At 43.3% G+C, this 21325-nt stretch overlaps 1 protein-coding gene and 1 non-coding gene across 5 annotated transcripts in view; one reads left to right on the plus strand and one right to left on the minus strand.

Moving 5' to 3' along the window:
- Positions 1-14773, plus strand: part of wizb (WIZ zinc finger b) — a 29658-nt gene extending 14885 nt beyond the window's left edge. For all 4 annotated transcript variants that reach the window (XM_074655636.1, XM_074655634.1, XM_074655635.1 and 1 more), the window contains 9 exons: positions 1823-1966; positions 3380-3937; positions 4014-4460; positions 4572-5066; positions 5601-6173; positions 6460-6671; positions 9506-9809; positions 11425-11581; positions 11948-14773. In XM_074655636.1, coding sequence (XP_074511737.1) covers positions 1823-1966; positions 3380-3937; positions 4014-4460; positions 4572-5066; positions 5601-6173; positions 6460-6671; positions 9506-9809; positions 11425-11581; positions 11948-12302 — 3245 coding nt within the window. In that variant the 3' untranslated portion in view covers positions 12303-14773. The remainder of the gene's footprint in view (positions 1-1822; positions 1967-3379; positions 3938-4013; positions 4461-4571; positions 5067-5600; positions 6174-6459; positions 6672-9505; positions 9810-11424; positions 11582-11947) is intronic.
- A 1029-nt stretch (positions 14774-15802) lies between these two features.
- LOC141781652 (U1 spliceosomal RNA) lies at positions 15803-15967 on the minus strand. Its single transcript, XR_012596913.1, has one exon. It is a non-coding gene; the product is annotated as a U1 spliceosomal RNA (small nuclear RNA).
- Positions 15968-21325: the final 5358 nt, after the last annotated feature.

Consider the following 21325-nt stretch of genomic DNA (forward strand, 5'->3'; position numbering starts at 1 on the left):
GCACTGAACAGCAGTGATGTTATTACAACTTATAGAAGTATAATCGAAGTATCACTTTTTACTTGGAAGTGTCGGGTTGCTGCTTTTTTTTAGTGTCACTCCGCACTGAATGGAATGGAATGGAATATGGAATATGGAATGGAAGTAGCGCTTTGCTACTTTTAGTCCCGTTTATTATAATAATAAATAAGCCGGCTGATTGTGATGTTGCCATTGTGTTTCCTTATAATAGACGGTGTTATAACGCTGCGCTCCCGAGGTGTCACATCGCTCTTTTACAGTCAAGAGATGAACTGACAAGCGCAGAGCCGCCCACCAGACAGAAAGCATTGTCTGTCTCCACGTCTCTTTTGATTTACGCGATTTGTCGCAGAAAATGGCACTTTTGTCCCAGGAAATGCCTGACTGCGGGGGAAACCAAAGACTGCCATGTTTGTTTCATACATACAGTATAGTGCAATTATTACTTTTTTTATTTTTATGACAGGGATTCATTACTTGGATTATTTGGAGACGTTATATTAATGCGCCTGTTATTATAAGGAGTGATAAATTATATAGACAATGAGCTCACAAGACTGATTCTGCTTGTCAGCCTGCGGCTTTTTATTTATTATTCTCAGAGATGCATTCTTATGCTTTCAAAGACTGACTTATTTTAGAATTATGGAAATTAAAATCAGATTGATTTGTTAGACATTTTTAAATGTAAATCAGCTTTTATTGTCACACATTGTATTGTGCACAGCACAGCACACAGAAGTGAAAATCATTCTCTGCATTTAACCCATCCTAGTAGTAGTAGTAGTTACTCGAGGGCACCTCAGCAGTGTATCCAGGAGGTGAATTGGCACCTCTACAGCGTGCAGGGACTTGAACCGACAACCCTCCACTTCCCAAGCCAAGTTCCTACGGACTGAGCTACTTGCCTGATTAATACCACAGTTACTTAAACCTGCAGTAGGCAGAATATTTTTGGCATCATTGGGCAAAAAATCCATAATAACCTTTCATCATATTGTAATTCAAGTGTTCTGAGAGAAAACTAGACTTCTGCACCTCCTCATAGCTCTGTTTTTAGGCTTTAAAAAATCTGTGACGGGAGACTTTGGCCAATCAAAGGTCATTTCATTAAGAGAGAGCGTTCCTATTGGCTGTGCTCCAGCTTGGTATTTCCTCAACTGATCTCAACATGGCTGCCGGGTCACAAACTTTCTCATTTTACAGCTAAACAGTGCACTACAAGATGTTTCTGTAAACATCTGAGGAGAGAAATAGGCATTACAGCCCTGACTGACCTGCAGAGAACAGCTTCAGCCTCAGGAATGTCCTGCACATGTCTGCCTCTGGAAATCAATACATCGGAAAAGAATGTAGCAGGCCCCACTCCTGATCAGTTTGTGGACTGCATAAGGACAGAGAAAATCTGAATATTGTTCTTTACTAATTTGTATACGCATGAAAACATTTTTTTATAGAGAGCTGCCTAGTTTCAGCGTTGCCTAGTTTGACCGTTTGATCGGAGTTTGCGAGTGATTGACAGATGCTCAGAGACGGCAAGGCTCCAGCTCGGCTCTGATTGGTTGTTTTCCTCCGGTCTGTGAAATCTTGCAGATGCCATTAGGAGCACCGGAGGACACAGAGACACATGAATTATTTTTCAGATTACCTGTCTCATGAAGTACTGTCAGGATATAGTGACCGTTTTATAAAAATACGTTTTTTAATCATATTTGCTCCATTTCTACCCCGTGCAGCTTTAATAGGCCTAATTAACATGGCGTTTCTACTCTTATATGGGTTTCGTCTGTTATGTTTTTAGGTGAGGAGGAGGAAGCAGCCGAGGAAGAGGATGAGGAGGAGCTCCAGCTTCCAGCTCCGGACGGTCTGAGCTCGACACAGAAAGCAGGGCTGTGCAGCGTGGACTCAGACGGTCTCTCTCCCGGGGAGGATGCAGACTCCAAGGGTGAGGGGAGGAGAAAAATGGGAATGCTGACCCCCAGAGTGTTGACAGGGGATTGGATTTGCTACAGCGGAGCCTTATCAGGGCTGTCAGTGGGGGAAATTGTAAAACTGACCTTAGGTCGGCGTTGAGGAGTGGCGACAGTACATCAGAGAGGGTTGTCCCCGGGAGGAATCGTCAGAGGTAGACAAATGTGTTTAGGAGCTAATGAGAGCACCTCTTAACACTTGGCTAGTGTTCGTGCAGACTGGGTGAAGATGTAGACAGGGAGGGTAAGTGAGGTGACGTGTCCTCTGGGATATCGGTGGCCTCTGAAAGGACCCCAGCCACCTGCTGTTGCTTTGCAAACTTGGTGTTAATGCTGTACTTGGTTAAAGTGGGGATCCATTATTTTATTTATTTTTAGGTTTTTAAACCAGTATGTAGCTTTCTAGTGGTGTTTCTTAGTTTCTTATGTATTCAATTCTGAACATTCAAATGTTGGTCAAAGTATGTATATTTTAGCATCAAAATGCTATTTTCCCAAGCCCTTCTAAAACCTTTTTCCCACGTGACCGTACATAGGTTACTGCATGATAACGCTGCTACATGTACAGTATATATACATCCTTACAGTTTAATGTTACATACAGTAACTTAGATGACAGTCGGCACGCTCCCAGTTGGGAGAAGCAGACAGGAGTACCGGCACGGAAGCAAAGCAATATACTGCTGAGGACGCCACGTTAGTTCGGATCCCAAAGTTACAAAATAACACAAACAAACTAACCGATTGATGCAGCGGTAGACCAGTAACTTCCCTGTTCTGCGAGGTAAAATGACTGTTTTTATGAATGTAGTCTGGTGGCTTTGAAGACAGCGACATAACAGCTTCAGTTCCCCGTCAGAAAGGGCTGGCTGATGGCGAGGTAAAGCGGTGAAAATATTCTAAACATAATGTATACTTAAACTGATACTGATTTTTTTTTTTTAAATATATTTTCTGCTGCTCCCGTCCACAGCCGCTTTGCCTCGCTGTCAGACCGCTCTTTCCGTCGGGGAACTGAAACTGTCATATCACTCTCTTCAAAGCCACCAGACTCCATTCACAAAAACAGTCATTTTACCTCACAGAACGCGGGAGTATACATACAACCCCACTTCAAAAAATTCAAACTAACCCCTTGAATTATTTCCAAACTTAGCACAGCTAACTTTGACTCAACTAGTGCTCAGCTAACTTCAATTAGCTTACTTTGGTAACCTACGTCACTGCTTTTTGCTTTGTGCGTTTCCATTTGAAGAAACGCGACAGAACGCAGATGGACCTGCCCTTTAAGTTAATGTTGTAACTTTTAAATCTTTATGAAATGTATAAGATAAGGCATATTTATAATGTCTCACCAGCTGTTCTCGCCTTTTTTTTTGCCTCTGCAGTCCACAACTTGAAGTGTGAGGTGTGCGGAGCTCAGTTTGAGACGAGGCGCGGACTGTCCAGTCACGCCCGCTCTCACCTGCGCCAGCTGGGCATCAGCGTTTCGGAGAGCAGCGGGGCGCCCATCGACCTCCTCTACCAAATCGCCAAAGAGCGCGACATAGACGGCCAAATAAGCTCATCCCCTCTCCAGCCCCTTCCAGCCAAGAAATCCTCGCCGTCTGTTCCTCGGAAAGATGAGGAGTTAGAAGACATGGACTTAGACGAGAAACCCATCCCTCTCTCCGTCCTGGCCAAAGCAGCGAAAGTGGCGCCGCCCTCGTCCTCCTCCACGCCTACTACGCCTTCTCCCGGTGCCTCTCCGGCTCCGCCTCATTCTGCCTCCCCCTCCTCAGTAGTGAGGAAAGCCCCCATTTCCTCCCTGCTGCCCGTGTCTTCCCCCTTGCGCTCCCCGGAGCACAAGGCCGGGGGAATGAAAGGCTTGACCTCTAACCTCTCTGCCACCGTCACAACCAAACCCCTCTGGGCGCCGCAGGAGAATGACGCTCCTCTCAACCTCAGTAAGTGCCTCTGATAACACTGTAAAAAGTTACATTATTCTTATGAATCTTAGTTTAATTTCTTCTTCATGTGCAGCGCTGGAGGTGGACCCCAACAAGGACATCGTTTGCCAGCTGTGTGGCGCCTGGTTCGAGACTCGGAAAGGCTTATCCAGTCACGCGCGAGCCCACCTGCGGCACTTTGGGGTGGAGTACTCCGAATCCAAGGGCTCCCCCATCGACCTCCTGAACCAGCTCATCGACTCCGACGACTTCAAGCACAAAGCCAGTGCGCTGCAGCTCAACAGCCACGCGGAGCCGCGAGGCCTCGGGACCACGCTCTCCTCCCCGAAGCAGTCCCTGCTGAGCCTCTCTTCCTCTTCATCCCTCCTCTATAAGGTGACCACGGCAGGGGGCGGGTCCACATCCAAAGCTACCTCTTCATCTGCCTCGTCTTTACTCGGCCCACCCGCCAAGCGTCACAAGTCCTCTTCCATGAGGGTCTTCCGCCTGAGTAGTGGCGAGCTCATGGCCCTTCCACACAGTGAGTGCTGTTTCACAGGATTGATGGTACATTCCTGGCCTTCACGTGAAGTGGGCTTTATCTGTCATAATTACATCTGTTCTGATAACGCTTTTTCAACACATCTTTTAGGTGAACCTCCAAAGGAAATAGGCTGCGAGTTCTGTGGGGAATATTTTGAGAACCGTAAAGGCCTCTCCAGCCACGCCCGCTCCCACCTGCGCCAGATGGGCATCACCGAGTGGACCGTCAACGGTTCCCCGATCGACACCCTGAGGGAGATCATCAACCGACGGGGCCTGCCTTGCGCTCTTCCTCTAAAACCTCTCAAAACTCCGCCTCCGTCCTCTCCGGGACCCCCTCGCTCGCCTCTGCCGACCTCCTCCTCTCCTTCAGCAACCCTCCTCAGCCGTCTGCCCTTCGCCTTCGCCCGCCCCTCCAGTCCTCCTCAGTCCGCGGCGTCTAAATCAAGCTCGTCTTCTAGTGGGCTGATCCTCAAGCTGAAACCAGAACCGGTGCAGCTGGAGGTCACCACGCCTGGAGCCGTGGGGAGATCTGCTGGCTTCTCCGGTGAAGCTCTCAACTGTAGTTGGAGCAGCTCTGACAGCGTGTTCCCCCTCAACCTGGGTAACTTGGATCCTGTGTTTGGCTCCAGGGTTTATTTAGCAATTTAAAGGAATCGTTATACATTTTGGGAAATACACTTATCTACCATCTTGTTGAGAGTTAAGGCCTTTACACACTGGGGGCTTTTATTACTCCTTTCAACTTTGACAAAGGCAGCACAGACCAGATCTACTCCTTCCGTTCTTACCTTTCACAATAAAAGCCCTAGATATATAGTACTCACAGGCGAGTATTTCGCATTTTCGTGTTGTTTATTCGCCATGCCCCCGGTGTGTAAAAACCTTTAGATGAGATTGATACCACTCTATGTCTGTATGTAAGATATGAAGCCACCAACAGCAGCTGGCCGTTTCCCAAATGTTGAAAGTTTCCTGTGGGAAATTTGCAACATACTTGCAAATGCATCAGACACAGTATATTCCTGCATGAAATCAGTAATGCTTGCTTGCACACTCATACTCTTCCTTTGATCATACTCTTCCTATGATAATTACATTCTCTGTCATTGACTTTCTCCCTCTGGTCTTTCCGTAGCCATGGCCCATGAAGTGGAGCCTACGCGAGATATCCGCTGCGAGTTTTGCGGGGAATATTTTGAGAACCGCAAAGGCCTCTCCAGCCACGCCCGCTCCCACCTGCGCCAGATGGGCATCACCGAGTGGACCGTCAACGGCTCGCCCATCGACACCCTGAGGGAGGTTATGCACAAGAGAGGGGTGGGCACCTCCTCCTCTCGCTCGGACCAGGGAGTGAAGAAGGAGTCGAGCCACGGAGCCAACAGCCCCCTGTGGGAGAACACGGGGGGCACCGGCACCTCAGAGGGTTTGGGCATTTCAGGCTACCATACCTCCAAATACCGCAAATCTCCGCTCAGTTTGCTGCAGTCGGGGTCGAGGCTCCACAAGCAAGGCCTGGGGGCCACATCTGCTACCCCACCCGCGGGGAAGTTTTTCAGGCTGTCCCCTCTGGGGAAGAGGCCTCTGTCTGCGGAGGCCCAGTCAGCGGAGACCGCCAACTCGCCGTCACATCAACTTAAGACTTTCTCACCTCTGCCACAGGATTTCTCCTTCAAAAGAAAACCCTCCCCAGACAAGCACGGACACCAGGGTGAGTAGGTTTTTTCCCCCATCTTGTACTAATCTTATTCTTTAAAAGGAGGTCTCTTGGGGCGTTGCTGTAGCTCACCTGGTAGAGCGGGCGCCCCATGTACCAAGGCTGAGTCCTTACTGCAACGGCCCAGGGTTTGAATCTGACCTGTGGCTCTTTGCTGCATGTCATCCTCTCTCTCCCCCTTTCATAACTAATTCTCTCTTACTATCAATAAAGGCATTAAAAAGCCCAAAAAATAATCTTAAAAAAAGGAGATCTCTCATCACTTTCCTGTGTTTTTCAGATCCCAGTTGCGAGCTGTGTGGCTTCTACTTTGAGAACCGTAAGGCTCTTGCCAGCCACGCGCGAGCCCACCTGAGGCAGTTCGGCGTGACTGAGTGGTGTGTAAATGGATCCCCCATCGAGACGCTAAGCGCCTGGATACGCAGCAGGCCGCAGAAGGTGTTGGAGATGCATCGCAGCTACATGCAGGGTAACCGCTCCACCCTCAAGAAGGTGAGGAGGAAGGTTCATTTTAGCGCGGTAACTCCGGTCAATACAGGTGTTTTTATTGGCTTTGCTACACTTCAGCGAAGTCTTTTGTTGTGAGTGTGAACACTGTTTTTTTATATATATCAGCAGAAGAACTTGTGCCTCCCACAAAGCTCAGCAGCCATACAATACAAGATCATAACCTACTGTGCTACTGTTTCTGACACGCTCTCTTTCCTCCCAGCGTCTTTGAATAGGCGTCATGCCTGGAGATCTAACATTCCTCAGCTGGTGGCTCGACAGACATTTTGTGTCTTGGAAAGCTTCAGAGACGTGTTGTCTAACAGCTTTGAGCCTTACTGTAGATCCTGTGTCTTTACACCCAGCAAAAAAAAAATCACTGTGGGGACAGATGCCAGAACAACTCAGCTATTGACTTGATAGTTGCCATAGTAACCAGGGTGCCTGGCAGCTTATGTTTCATCCTCAGATAAATTATGGCATGCTGTTGATAGGAGAAAACGTACGCTTTTTTTTCTCTTTTCTTTCTTCGCCTCCTGAATTAGTTTCTGGTGCATTTGCGTCACTGTCACACCTTTTCCCTGAGCTGTGATGTGACACACATACAGAACGGATCACCTTTTAAATGTCCTTGTAATCAAGGGAGAAATGAACCCACCTAAGCTGCACATATTGTAACGTACTGTTGATAGCATGATTTGAAAAAGACTTATCATATAGATCATGAATTGATAGTCAATTGACCGAAAATTAATTAGCAATTATTTTGATTTATATTTTAATTGATTAATCATTAATACATTTTTCAGGCAAAAAAAAGCTGAACATCCCCTAGTTACAGCGTCTCAGTGGAAAGGATACGCTGCTTTTCTTTGTGATAGTAAACTCAATATTTTGTGGGTTTGAACAGAACAATTAAACTGAAGACATTATATTGGGCGTCAGGAAATCGTGATGGGCATTTTTTCACCATTTTCTGACATTTAATAGACCAAACAATTAATTGAGAATATAACCGTTAGTTATAGGGCTGCAATTAAATGTCAGAAAAATGTGAAAAATGCCCATCATAATTTCCCAGAGTTCATTGGTGACCAACAATCCAAAGATATTACAGCTGAAGCCAGATAATGTTTGGCATTTTTGCCCGATAAAGGATTAATTAATTATTAAAATAGTTGACAGTTAATTTTACGGCTCTAGTGAGCAACACTGCCAGTCAAAGGTATTTGAGCTGTGTATAGTTTAGCATTCATAATTACATCTCAGGCAATTAGCATGTGTATTAATACCCAAATACTGGAAAGTAAAAATAAGAAATGATGAATAAGTGAACTGAACAATGAAAAATGTTCATTTAATTTATATGCATAATGATTGTATAAGTCACAGTACTCACCCTCACAGGTGTTTTTAATTGCAGCTGATGAGACCTTAGGTCAGGCTGATATTGGGTGGAGCCATGGTGGGAACTGTGTGATGTCACCAAACTGTAACGACCAATAGAAAGGATGAATAAAATAAACAGGAAAGGAGACACGTAATCAGGAAACACCTGTGTGGTTTGACTGTATGTGTGTAGGGTCTTTACAGAGGTTTCTCTGTAAAACTATCTTTTAGTCCTCAGAATTACAATTCCCTGCCTTTTCATTAATAAAAATGATCTTAACTCAAGGTCAACTTGTTAGCTTTCTGTGGAGCTTTCAACCTCATATGTGCAAAATGTAGATAATAAAATAGTTAATAAAAAAATACCAATTAAACAAGTATGCACCCCTACTAAATATTTCTAAAAGTTCCTTTTTATAAATTCCCTCGCTAATATTGGCAGTCAAAATCTTTTCTACATCAAATTAAAGGAATATTTTGACATTTACTGCCATTTACTTGCTTTCTTTTCGAAAGAGTTAGTGCCTTCAAATGAAACTCGTGAGCTCGTGTTTACAGCATGGGAAGTCGTGTACTTGATATGCGCGGAGTTCAAGTGGTTAAGTCGTGAGAACACCGCTGCTAAGCAACGGCAATATTACATTTACTGTCGGCGTCTAGAAGCCACAGAGGCTAACAATTTAGCAAGCTAGCAAGTGGGTAACATAATGCAGGAAATGCAAAGGAATAATGACAGAGGAAGTAATGAGGCCGTTGGGAATATCAACATATATTCAGACATATGATAAAATTACAAAGAAAAACAATATACGACTAAAAATTACAATATATTAACTTATTATGCGCCGAAAATTAACTTCCAAGGCCTCCGCCATTTCTCACAACATCAACAAACACGTCACAACTCGTGAACTCTGAGCTTTCAGAAACTTTCCACTTACGAGGTCGTGAATACGACATGAGGGGGGCGTTCATATGGACTCTTCTCGTGAACACGGTAAACACGACCCCGTTAGACGGGACGATTGATACCACTCTCAGCCGGTTAGCTTAGCTTAGCAAGTAAGTCATCGCGCCAGCCAAGAAATAGTCCAGCACATAATCCCTGTGAAACCACAACATGGAACTTCCACGCTTTCCAGTCTTTATGTTAAACTAAGCTAACCAGCTGCTGGCAGTTGCTTCATATTTATGGCAGAAATGAGAGTGGTATCAATCTGCTCATAAGAGCATGTCCCAAAATGTTGAATAATGCTATCAATGTTATATGAAGAAGAGTATAGTTGATACAGATTTACTATTTTACGCATTATTTGTCCTTATAATGACAGTACAACTAGTTCTGTTTAATATAGTATTATGATATTAACACCAGGACACGGCAGACCACGTGTCTCCTGTTGATGAAATGCTGATTAGAAAACTCTCTCTCTCTGTCCTTCTTCCAGAAGAGCAGCTCACCTCTCACTGCGCTGACGGATTCTGATCATATCCTCCCCATCTCATCGCGGAAGGCCTCCTCTTCCTCCTCCTCCTCCCAGTGGTCTTCTTCTTTGGCTGTAAGCCTGGTGCGGCCGCTGAGCCGCGACGTCAGCCAGAGCTCCTCCAAGACCGCCGAGGGGGAATCCGGTACCAACCTACACGCTCCGTTCAGGCCGGGCCGCGGCAGTCCCAGCCTCTCGCGACTCGCCGACGGCCTCCCGCTTCAAGCACAGGTGGCACGCAGTGAGCTTAACGTCCGCCTGCCCAGAGGTACGTCAGGATGCAGCATATGTTTTTTGCTCCCATGCGCTCAGTCAGGCACATATGCCTGCATGTATCATATACCCACTTCTGTACATTTTGTAAATTGTCTGCAGGGAACAAGGAATGTAGCAATGGGAAAGACAAATGCCCATATAAAGAGAAGCTGACAGAGGCAAAGTGGCGATATATTACAAACCGAAGTTAGTCTATATCGATCGTTACAAACTAGGACAACCTTTCACAACCTTTCACCATCACTTTCACTGATACGTTTTGGCGTTAGCAAACACCTGTCAGCAGCTCAAAATATGTAAATCTTTCGAGACCGTTGTCCAATTTACAAACGTGTAGGTATATGACATCAAAATCTACAAGCCAAATGCCAACTACACAATCATCCGGACTAAGATAAGCAAGCTAGTGTTATGCTAACGGAATACCAACAAAACTTTCGGCTAATACTGCATATTTAATATACCGGTATCTGGCAAAATGAAACCCTTAAAAATAGTTTACATTTGTCTTTGACTGTATAATATACTACAATTCAGCTTTTGAATCTTATTCACTGTGCAGTAGGGGTGTGACGATTCACTCAGCTCACGATACGATACGATACACGATATTGGGTTCACGATCTCGATGCGATACGATATTATAACGCGCTGTTAGCCGCCGAGCCAACGTCACGTTTTTATATCGCGGTATTTCGTTACACAATATTTCGTCACACCCCTACTGTGCAGTGTTTTGTGTTAGTTTTTGACACTCACTAAACAGCCAGCAGATGGCAGTCTTACCATTTATCCTCCAAAAATAAACGACTTCCACTTCGGTGACGTCCCATTCCCTATTGAATTTAATCTTGTTGAGTTGGTAGTGCTAAGCTTGCTAAGCTTCTAAGAAAAACTTTTCAACCATTCGACTCTAAAAACGTTTCTACTATCGAAATACTGTAAATTGTCTGAGCTTGGTTGGCTGTTGTTAGCCGCGCTAATACCAGTAAAACGAATGACTCCCATCAACCTCAGCTGTACTTTGTGTTTAGTTCTAATTAGCAAATGTTGGCATGCTAACACACTACACTAAGACGGTGACCACGGTAAACATGGCAAACATTGTGCATGCTAAACATCAGTCTGTTAGCATACTGACATTATCATTTAGCTAGTGCAACCTCGCAGAGCAGCTAGCATGACTGTTTCTTTAAAGAAAACAGGTGGCTGACTGTGGCTGCACAATAACAGGGTTAAATGTGGGATACATTAGATGTAAGACAGATAAAAAAGAGTCTGTTATGCTACAAGAAAAACACTGAAAGCGAGGTGTTTCATCAGGGGAAATAAATGAAATGTTTGCCACAGAACTGCGCTAGCCTTTGTTTTCAGTGACAGTGCCTTTAATCTTTATTTTTTGACAGGTGAATTGACTTGCATTATTTATTTTGTATTTATTTTTGAAGAGTAGCAAAAGGGCTACATTTTTACATCAGGTGTATTGAAGAATATTTGTACAAAATTAACCTTGGAAGTCCAAAATTAACTAAAAGAGCAATACTGCACTGATATACAAGTGGCTCAGCTCCACTTTGCACCAACCCCGTTTGTCTCATCTCGCTAAGGTTTCGAGCGTCGGCCCTTGAAGCACCCGTCTTGCCCAGATGGAACAGAGAGCCCTCCGAAACCCCCCCGCACAGGCACCGTCCCCGCCCTGGTGCCCAAACCACCCTCCTACCCACTGGTCAAACTGGTGGGCAAGTTCTACACCCTGAAGTGCCGGTGAGTTTTGAGGCGGCAGCATTAATAGAACTGTCTGGCTATGTTTTAAATAGTCCCATAATCCCTCAGCAGCAATCCCCACCCCCACCCCCTGCTGAGCACTACTCCACTTTTAGTGGCTGGTGCACTATATTGAGAATACTGAATCATTTGGGATTTTCAGCCAACACGAATGAGTGCTTAAGTTCTGATGTGACTGCAGTACAAAAGTTTGAACAGAATCGGCTGCTCCCTGGGGAGGCACTGAATTTAACACCGTCAGTTTGTATTTCATTTCTTTGTGCCGCAGCCACGGAATATGTAGATTACTGATGTTGTGTTGTTTTGCATAATTCCATCTTTAATATGTTTTTCTGTCTGCGTCAGGTTCTGCGAGGTGGAGTTTCACGGCCCACTGTCGGTGCAGGAGGACTGGATCAGACACCTCCAGCAGCACATCCTCAAGATGAACTACAACAAGGCCGCTGCACCCAAAGCAGCCTCAACTGCCCCAGTTGATGACCCGGCCCCGGCCTCCACCTCTACCTCCAGTACCACCTCCACCACGCCTGCCCTCACCTCCACCGTAACCTGCGCCACAGCTCCCAGCAGCCGCTCCCCTACGCCTCCGGTGGCCGAGCGCGCTCAGCCCGTCACTGCCACAGAGATTGTAAAGGTCTCGGAGGAGCAGCAGCCCACCCTATCTCCAACATCTCTTCCCCTCCCCACCCAGACAGTGTAAACTCACATTCATCACTGTCATTTAACCCCTTTTGTTTTCTCCTGCCTTTTTATATATCTTTTCGTCCATCCGTTTCTTTCCTTTGGCCTTCACAAAGTGTTGTTGAGGAGGAGTGTTTCCCCTCCAAAGAGCCCTCTGAGCCCCATGCACCTTTTGATGCAGCTTTCTAGACTGTTACTAAGTCCCGTTACCAGGGGAACCAAGCTCTCCTGGCTTATCTGCGCACCGGGAACGGGCGATTGTGGGAAGTGTCGGAGAGATGAACTAATGTTTTGTGTTTGCCTTGTTTATATTGAATGTCCAGGTTGTTGACGTGGACCGTTGCTGTACCTCTCCTCCCATTCACGGGCGATTTAGGGGTTAATGTAGCCCTTTATCAAACTTCGATTCCACCGTTTTTCCACCGCCCCTTTTTCCCTTTATGAACTGTGCGTTACTAAGACCGGTGAGACTTTGACCGTGTCTATCGGCACGCTGGTAGCGCTGGCCTCAGCCTCTCACCCGAAGGTCCTGACTGAGATTGAATGACATTTGTAATCATGCTATAGTCTCGTGGTTGAGACTTCAAACATGTGGTAACACTTGGTGTTAAAACAGGCACTTTTAACGGTGACATTGTCACTTAGCACTTAACTGAAACGCCCATTTAAATGGGCGAAATTTGACTTAATTCGAAATGGTTAAAGGAGCAAGAAGTGGAAGCACACCCAAAAAAGGGAAAAATCCCCCTTGTTAACTTTATAATGTAATGCTTTTCCCCCAAAATATACATTTTGCTTGAATGTAGCTTAAAGCACCTATTAATACCTTTTTATATGCACACAATCAAACATATGCCCCATGTTACTACGCCATTGATAGTTTTCATGATGTTATTACTCCACAGTCTGCTGTTGTGTTGGAGGCACGATCGCCTTTTTAATCTGCATCGGAGAAGCAGGGCCATAGAAAATGTTCAAGGTTACAAGTTTTTTCCGTTCACAGTGTTGCCATTTTCTTCCTGCCTTTTTTTCCCCATTCAACCCAAGTTATTATTTATTTATTCTTATGCATCTGAATGTGGTAAGCTAGGTCATTTTAAAGCTAAAGTAGAACTCTGGAATGTTTGAAAATAGGTCAGCGGTGCACTTTTACACTAGTGCACAATGTGTGTGTGTGTGTGAGTGTTAGTTTGTATGTTTGTGTACATACATAGCAAATGTGCATTTGTTTCCCAATTTAAAGAGAACCTGCTGTTAGGAAGTGGACTAAACGTGGGAGCCTGTCTGCGTGCAGTCTTATCAGGACTTAAATGCATCCGTCATCGTGTTGGGATGTGCCAAAGAGTCTGTTTACTTCCTTGTCTTGCCTCTGTAAAAGCTGTTTACATTGGACCTGATTGGTGGAGGAAACTCTGCACAGCTATCAATTCAAGTTCCTCCGCGCTGAACAATGGACTGAACCGGCGGCGATATGCATCCACTACATGCACGGCAGAGAAGAAGAAGACTTCGGAGCGGCTTCGTGGGACTCGTGTTGTTACTGTAGGGTTAGATTATTCCAATTAAACACGAACCAAACTTGATTTTGAGCAGGGCTCTTGAGAACTGCCAGCCCCCTCAATCCAAACACAGAAACACATCTGCGGTCTGTTTCTTCCTACGTTGCTTCAGAGTGCGTTCAACCCACGACTGAAGCAATAACTAAAGGGTCCACGTAGGCTGGCGACCTTTTCAAAGTTCCAGTGTTGCCCATGTTTGAAACATGACTGTTCGATCCAATCGACACCCAAACCCTTTTATGGAGTATAGATAACATACTATATAACTACATGTACTTAAGAAACTGTTGATGCTAGTAGAGCTATCAGCAGTTCTATTAGCGAGGTAGTTAAAAAAAATAAGTGATCTTAATTCCTCTATCGTGATTTGATTTCAACCTTTGATGCTATGTAATTTTTTATTGCTCTGTGCATTTCTGTATTTGCAGTCCTGCAAGGTGAATCTTTAGAGTATTTTTTATTTTTATCCGTTAGTCTCTCCAAGCTGAAACTTTTTGGTGCTGGTGAGAATGTCGCGGGTCGGGAGCCGGCGAGTGACTGAAGACGTTTTAATGTGATTGTCACGTCCTGGTATCAAAGGACTCTAATAGGCAGGCTTTAAAGGGGACCACTGTGCACGGCGAGATTTGATCCTCTCCTGCGTTCACAGAGTAAATAGATGCCGTGGCCTCTTGCAGGTGTTGTGGCGGTGTTACTGTGTGAGACGCAGGCTGGTGCATTAGAGTTCCCCTTTAAGATTACCTGAACAAGCCTCAGCTGGTGTAACCGGCTGTTTTTGTGCGTATGTGTGTGTGTTTGTGCGTACGAGTGTGTAAAAAGACTGATGATTAAGAAGAAAAAGATGCAGTTGAAGAAAGAACCGTACTGTACACAAAGGGTTAAGTTTTAAGTGAATCAACTCCAGAACAAACAATAAATGTGATTTCAATTTCAGACTCTGAATCGTCGCCTTTGTTGTAACATCGCAGCACATCACCCATCTTTTGGTACGATTGTTGGAGTTGGAGTTGGATGTGATGTTCAATGTTGTGTGGAAACTCTTCAGTTGTAATGTTCTTTGGCCACTAGGGGGAGGTACAGTGTCAGCTTAGTGATGGTTACATGGTTAATTCCAGACAGACTTGAATACACCCTTAGATGGATGGGGAAAACAGAAGCTAGTCAGGAACTTAATTGTCCACAATGTGGAAATAGGCTTTGGCTTCACAACATGGCATACATATAAACACAGAAAAATACAGTTAATTGAGTGACGTCATCTAGAACAAAACAACACATTATAACTGTAAAAGGCATAGATACAGAGTTTTAAACGTCACTTTTGCCGCTGGAAACAGAGGTTGACAAAACAATCTAACACTATCCCAACATGGATGAGATGTCCTTACTGTAAAGTGCTCAGAAAAACCCCCGGAAATTTAAACCTTTACGATTACAACTAAACTCAATTTGCTGATAAAGATGATGTGATATGACTGAAAGCTCCGGAACAGCTACTAAATAGACATTGTGAAGAGATTGTTTCTATAAATGTAGTTATAAGAAACCGTTAATAGATTACAGAGAAGGTCTTAATTCAAATTTGAGTTAGTATAAGACACATTTTTGGTAGCTCTAACTTGTTTATAAACGAGGATCACTTACAATCAGGATCAGTTTTATTTGCAAAGTACATAAATACAAGGAATTTGACTCCGGCTTTTATGCATCCCTCTAAACGTACTTACACAGAAATAGAAAAAGAACAGCTAGGGACAAGGACAACAAAGCTGGACAAATAAAGAATAGTCAGGACTGTTATGTACACAAGTAGCGAAAAAAATGGGTGTATACACTTTCTATAAATATATATATATAAAGCAACAATGACCAACAATCAAATTTAAAAAATAGAATAAAAACATCTTTATATATGAGTTAAGTTCTTCAAGTGTAGACAATACAAATTGTGCAAAGAAATCAGGGGAGAGCGCAGATGCAGTCCCTCACTACCACAAATCATGCAGTCGAGATTTCCACATTTCAGGAATTTAAACAGGTCAGCTCAAGCCTCAGTGCAACGGCTAAGCCTCGACATGGGTGAACCACCTTCATGATCATGGTATCTCCCCTGCTAGGTAAGATGTGAAAAGCATTCATATTTCTCACTTAGTTGCACCTATGTCATGCTTATATATTTTTTTACCAGCTATGTACTATTCATTCTTCTGTTTTTCTTTATTCCTAACATTCAGGTTTACTCACCATATGACCACTAAAACATTTTTCACCAGATTCTTATATATCATCATCTAACTATGCTTAATAACTCCAAAATTATTTAAAATTGCAATAAACAATATTTTTACATTGTATGTAAATGTGAAGGGGAGACTCGTGGGTACCCAAATAACCCATTTTCATTCACATATCTTGAGGTCAGAGGTCAAGGGACCCCTTTGAAAATGGCCATGCCAGTTTTTCCTCTGCAAAATTTCCTTCACGACAAGCTAGTATGACCTGGTTGGTAAAATGGATTCATTAGGTTTTTTCTAGTTTCATATGATACCAGTATCTTCACTCTAGCTTCAAAACTGAGCCCGCTACGATCTAAAAATGTATAGACAGTGTGAAACTTGATGTGGGGTGAAGGTTGGGGTTGATGGATGAACACAAAACATAGGGCTTTCACCCAGGAGGCTGGGGTTCGTTTAAGCCAATACATGATTTTTTTCGCTAAACTTAGTGTTTTTGTTGCCTAAACCTAAAGAAGCCGTTTTCTTTGTGTTCAAAATGTAACGTTTCATTCAGTTTTTTGTGTTAGAAGGTGTTGCTTTTAAGTTTCCCTGTCACTTTTACAACGTAGTAGGCGTAGTAGGCCCCTAATGACCCACAACTATGGTGCTTATAGCAGCCAATAACACACACTTTAATGGCCTAATAACATTCAAAATTGGGTCCACCCACATGCCTCAGAAAAAAAGCTGGAAAGCTGCTGATTTAATCTCAGGCAGAGCAGAAGAATATCTATGTTGGCTACGCAGTATTCACTTGTCTTTTGATCTCAGCTAAACTATAAAATATCTGTCTCTTTAGCTGCTAAATGCTCCACTATGTTCACCAGCTAGTTGCTTATTGTGTCTGTCTCTCAACAGTAAAGCTGTGGGACGGAAAACCACAACAAATGAGCTGAAAGATGCCAAACAGTGCTGCAAGGCTGATGGAAACTGCAGACTTGGGTAATAATTATATTAGTATAAGTAGTCATGCGATCAATTGTCAATATAAGAATATTGATTATAGCTGCTTTAAGTACAGATTTAATGTGGCGAAGCAAGCCTCCTGTAAGAGTGTTTCCTCATAAGCTCAGAGAGGAGACAAATAAACAGAATGACTTTAATGACATTCATGTTTTATGACAGCAATTCTCTCGACCTGAAACCCAGGATGCCACTTCCTAGATCAATTCTTATTAACCTCACTTGTGTCTTCAAGAAAAAGCAATAATTCTAATCAATGATGAAGTTAATGAGTTCTACTAAATTGGCTGCACAGCGTTGTAAGTTTGTATGCATTAGCAGTAAATTCCAAGACCTTGAAACTTTCAGTCCTTATTGACTGATGTCACCGGACAAACAATATAGTGCATGAACAAAGTGGCTTATATCTTCTGTCAAAATACCCTTGAATCTGGTGTGCAGTGTGTAGACGATGGGACCTCTATGTTTTACTTCCCACACACATCCGAAAGGACAATGGTGTCTTTTGGTCCTGGAACCATGTGCGTGGATCACATTGTTTTTATTCCCTTTAGTTCATTCAGTGATGGGAAACTCACTGAGATAACAGTGTGGGGAAGAGCGAAGAGACCTGAACTACTGACACAGCTTGGAAATGTTTCATATTCAAATTATAAAAGGGGTCATTCATACTGTAATTAGATGTTTAGTTTGGACTTCAACAAAAAGAGAAGGATCGCACCATGCTGGTGCAGCTGCAGATGTTACACCCCCAGACCGCCTGCCAATACACAAACACTTTGAGATCACAAATATCAAGGGGCTGCGCTCTGAGTCCAAATGAGAAACAATGCTGCAATAAAAGAAAGTTTAATACAATTAAATATAATATTTAACCACTGAGACGCAGATGGCATTAATAGGAGAACAGTTATTTGTTAAGTAAATAAATAACTCTCTTGTATTCCGATAAGAGGACAGTTTTATGTAATGCGTCAAAAATGGAATGTGAGGACGCATTTTAGTGAAACATTTATCTGATGACACATGCTGTAAACAGCAGCAACATAATGCATAAACAACTCAATCCCTAAGCAGAGCAGCAACTCTTTTGGGGAATTTTATCACTGTATGGTCACCAGTTCACGGCTCCAGCCATATTTTTGTTTGTAATGGATAAAAAATAAGATTGCACACACGAATTTAGATGAAAGCAGAACTTGTAAAAAACAAGAAAAAAGCTGCTTGAAGTCTTATCAGAAGATGTTCTGCTGGGGATCTTTTGATGGTCTACAGCTTCCTGACTATCATGATGTTAATCAAAGTGCGACAGAATAAATCGCTCCAGCTGTTTTCCCAGATACTTCAGTCTCTTATCGCGTACCCAGCAGGCAGCGTTTGGATACACAAAGCCAGTATTAGATCTGACTGGTAAAAAGGCTAAAAATGAAGCAGAACCTGTGAAATGCGTCACAGTCTTAGGAGAATATCTTTCTTGCTTCTTCCTAACACGACTACATTTATATATTTATATATTGCGCTGTGTTATCACCTTTTTTTTCCTTCTGCCACCTTCTCTTCCTCTTTCTGTCTGCCACCCAGGTGTTTTCCTTTGGTCCCTAACCCACCCCGGTGTTTACTTTCTTGGCTCTGCTCTCTAAAAATCCCTGCAGAGGATTTGCAGCGCTCTCATCTGCTGTCTAATACGCTTGTAAGATTGATAACACACAGCGCATTGATGCCAAAATAAACTGCACTTGACTCTACCCTTTTCCTGATATCATTCATCTATGGTATCAAATCTTTCTTTCTCTTCTTCTTCTTCTTCTTCTCCTTCTTCTTCTTTTACACAATGTTTCAACATGTGGCAGTCGCAAGGCTTTTACAAGGACACCAACAATCTCAACACACTTTTTTAGCTGAGGATCCAACTCTACCTCAAAGTACCGAGCTACTGAAAACACGTGGTCTCTGTTTAGACACACCCGATTCGACTGTTATCAGGCCATTAAATAGGCGTTATTGGTTGCTATAAGCACCATAGATGTGGGTCATTAGGGGCCTACTACGCTTACTACATTAAACGTGAAAGTGAAGCTTAAAAGTAACATGTTCTATGTTGTAAAACTGAATGAAACGTCACGTTTGAACAAACAATAAGGCTTCTTCAGGTGTAAGCAATGAAACAACAACTTCTTTAGATTTAGGCAAAAAAAACAAAACAGTTAAGTTTAGGGAAAAACATTGTGTTTTGGGTTAAAATAACTACGAACACAAAGACAACTACACATTGTTGGTTTCACACAGGATGTGAACTCTGTTCTCCTGTGTGAAAATCCTTTGTTTTGTGTCACATCCTTCTTCCCCGACCTCCAACTGATCTCCACCACTTATGGAGTTTCACACTGTCTATACTGCAGCACCTGACTTCCACTTCTGCTCCTGTCATAATTACTACGGTCTCTACAGACCCCTTGGCGTCACGTTATGGTTGCAGTAAACATGTGCTTAATGTTATGAATTCAAACAAAAACAGTAAGGTTTAGGCAACAAACCCACTTAATTAGGTTTAGGAAAAAAACGTCATGGTTGGGCTTAACGCACAGGACACGAATACTGGTCTCCCGTAGCCCCGTATTTTGGCCATGGGACCTTTGTTGCATGACGGTCATAGTCAACCCTGCTGGAAAAACCAGTATAGACCAGCATATTTTATGTGTTGGTGCCGGATGCTGGTCACTTGCCTCACAGCACGTGAACTTCAAGTATCCTTGTCTGTCTGTGTGTCACTAGCTAATCAGCTACACCAACAACACAAACCAAAAATCCCCAGAGTTGATAACCAAAATTAGCTATTACATCCCGGAGGAGCCCCCATATTGTTACGAGACTAATTGGCCGTTGGTATTAGTGTCTAGCCTACGGTTGTGAAAGAAAAAGTAATGACTAAAGGAAAGAAATTGTGGGTTGTTTGTTTGGGGTTTAACTGGAGGGGGCATCAGTGGCTAGCTTAGCAGCAGCCTCAATAGCAGCCAGCCCAAACAATGTTCATCAAAGAAGTTTTGTTCTTGTTTTGTTGTTTGTGGTTGGTCTACGAAGAAAAAAATCCAGATGTAGTTTAACAGTTCTCAGCTGAAGACAAATAGGCAAACAAGCTCTCTCTCTGTTCAACAGTAGCTCAACACAAGAGCATTTAACATATGTTGGCCACTTAGTTAATTGCTGAGCTCTGCCCTGATGATCAGCATAAAATCAATTCATATGTAATCCACGTAACTGTGAACCGGGAGGTATATAAAGTGGCGAACGCCGCGTAGGAAGGATGTCGGGATGGATGGGTGAGCCAAAAAACACAGGACTTTTTCCAGGAGACTGGTGTTCGTGTCCCGTGTGAAACCTAGTCAAAGTTGATTTATTTGGCACGTAACTTCCGTACTTACATTACGGCACTTCCAGAGTTATTTTAACGCAAACCACAATCTTCTTGTAAAGCTAACTAAGTTCTTATTGACACGAAACTTCCGTATTTAAGTGACGGCACTTTAAACCAAACTGCGATCTTTTCCTAAACCTAACTAAGTAGTTTTGTTGCCTAAGCCTAACCAAGTTGATATTTTCCTAAACCTAGCTAAGTAGATTTATTTTGAAAAGACTGGATTGGAAATTGACACGTGTTGTTGAAAGTTGTGCCGAGCGTCACAAAAAAAAGGGGGAAAAAATTGTGTCTATGTACACAAACTAAATAGATTAAACTTTGTGACTATTTCACGAACTGCTGTGAGACTGCATTCAACCAGACAGAAAGAAGGAAGCTGAAAAAGTGAGCCTACTAGTCTAACACTATGTAGACCTAGAGCAGTGGTTCTCAAACTGTGGGGTGCAGAGGCATGACATGGACAACAATAAACAAACTCTGTATCTATCTCTTTATCTATACATTCAAAACTGTTTCTCACACCTGTAACGGGGCGGTCAAGCAGCAATCGTACAGCATAATAAATTACATTTATATAAATATAAATAGTAATGAAGGCGTTAGGAGAGACCAGTGTGTATTTTATGTCTGAAAACTGTGGCAGCCGACAGAATGAGACCCAACAAATTAAGAAAACATTTAGAAACATCACATCCCAGTCACGTCAATAAAACCGGATGTTTGATAAGGTTTAACCCTCACCCTACCAACCTATTTAACATACTAAGTTACAACCATCATAGGAAAATGTTAACATATTTCTTCACAAAACATTATTAGTTATATATGA

Source organism: Sebastes fasciatus, chromosome 13 (assembly GCF_043250625.1).
Source record: "Sebastes fasciatus isolate fSebFas1 chromosome 13, fSebFas1.pri, whole genome shotgun sequence".
Taxonomy (NCBI): Eukaryota; Metazoa; Chordata; class Actinopteri; order Perciformes; family Sebastidae; genus Sebastes; species Sebastes fasciatus.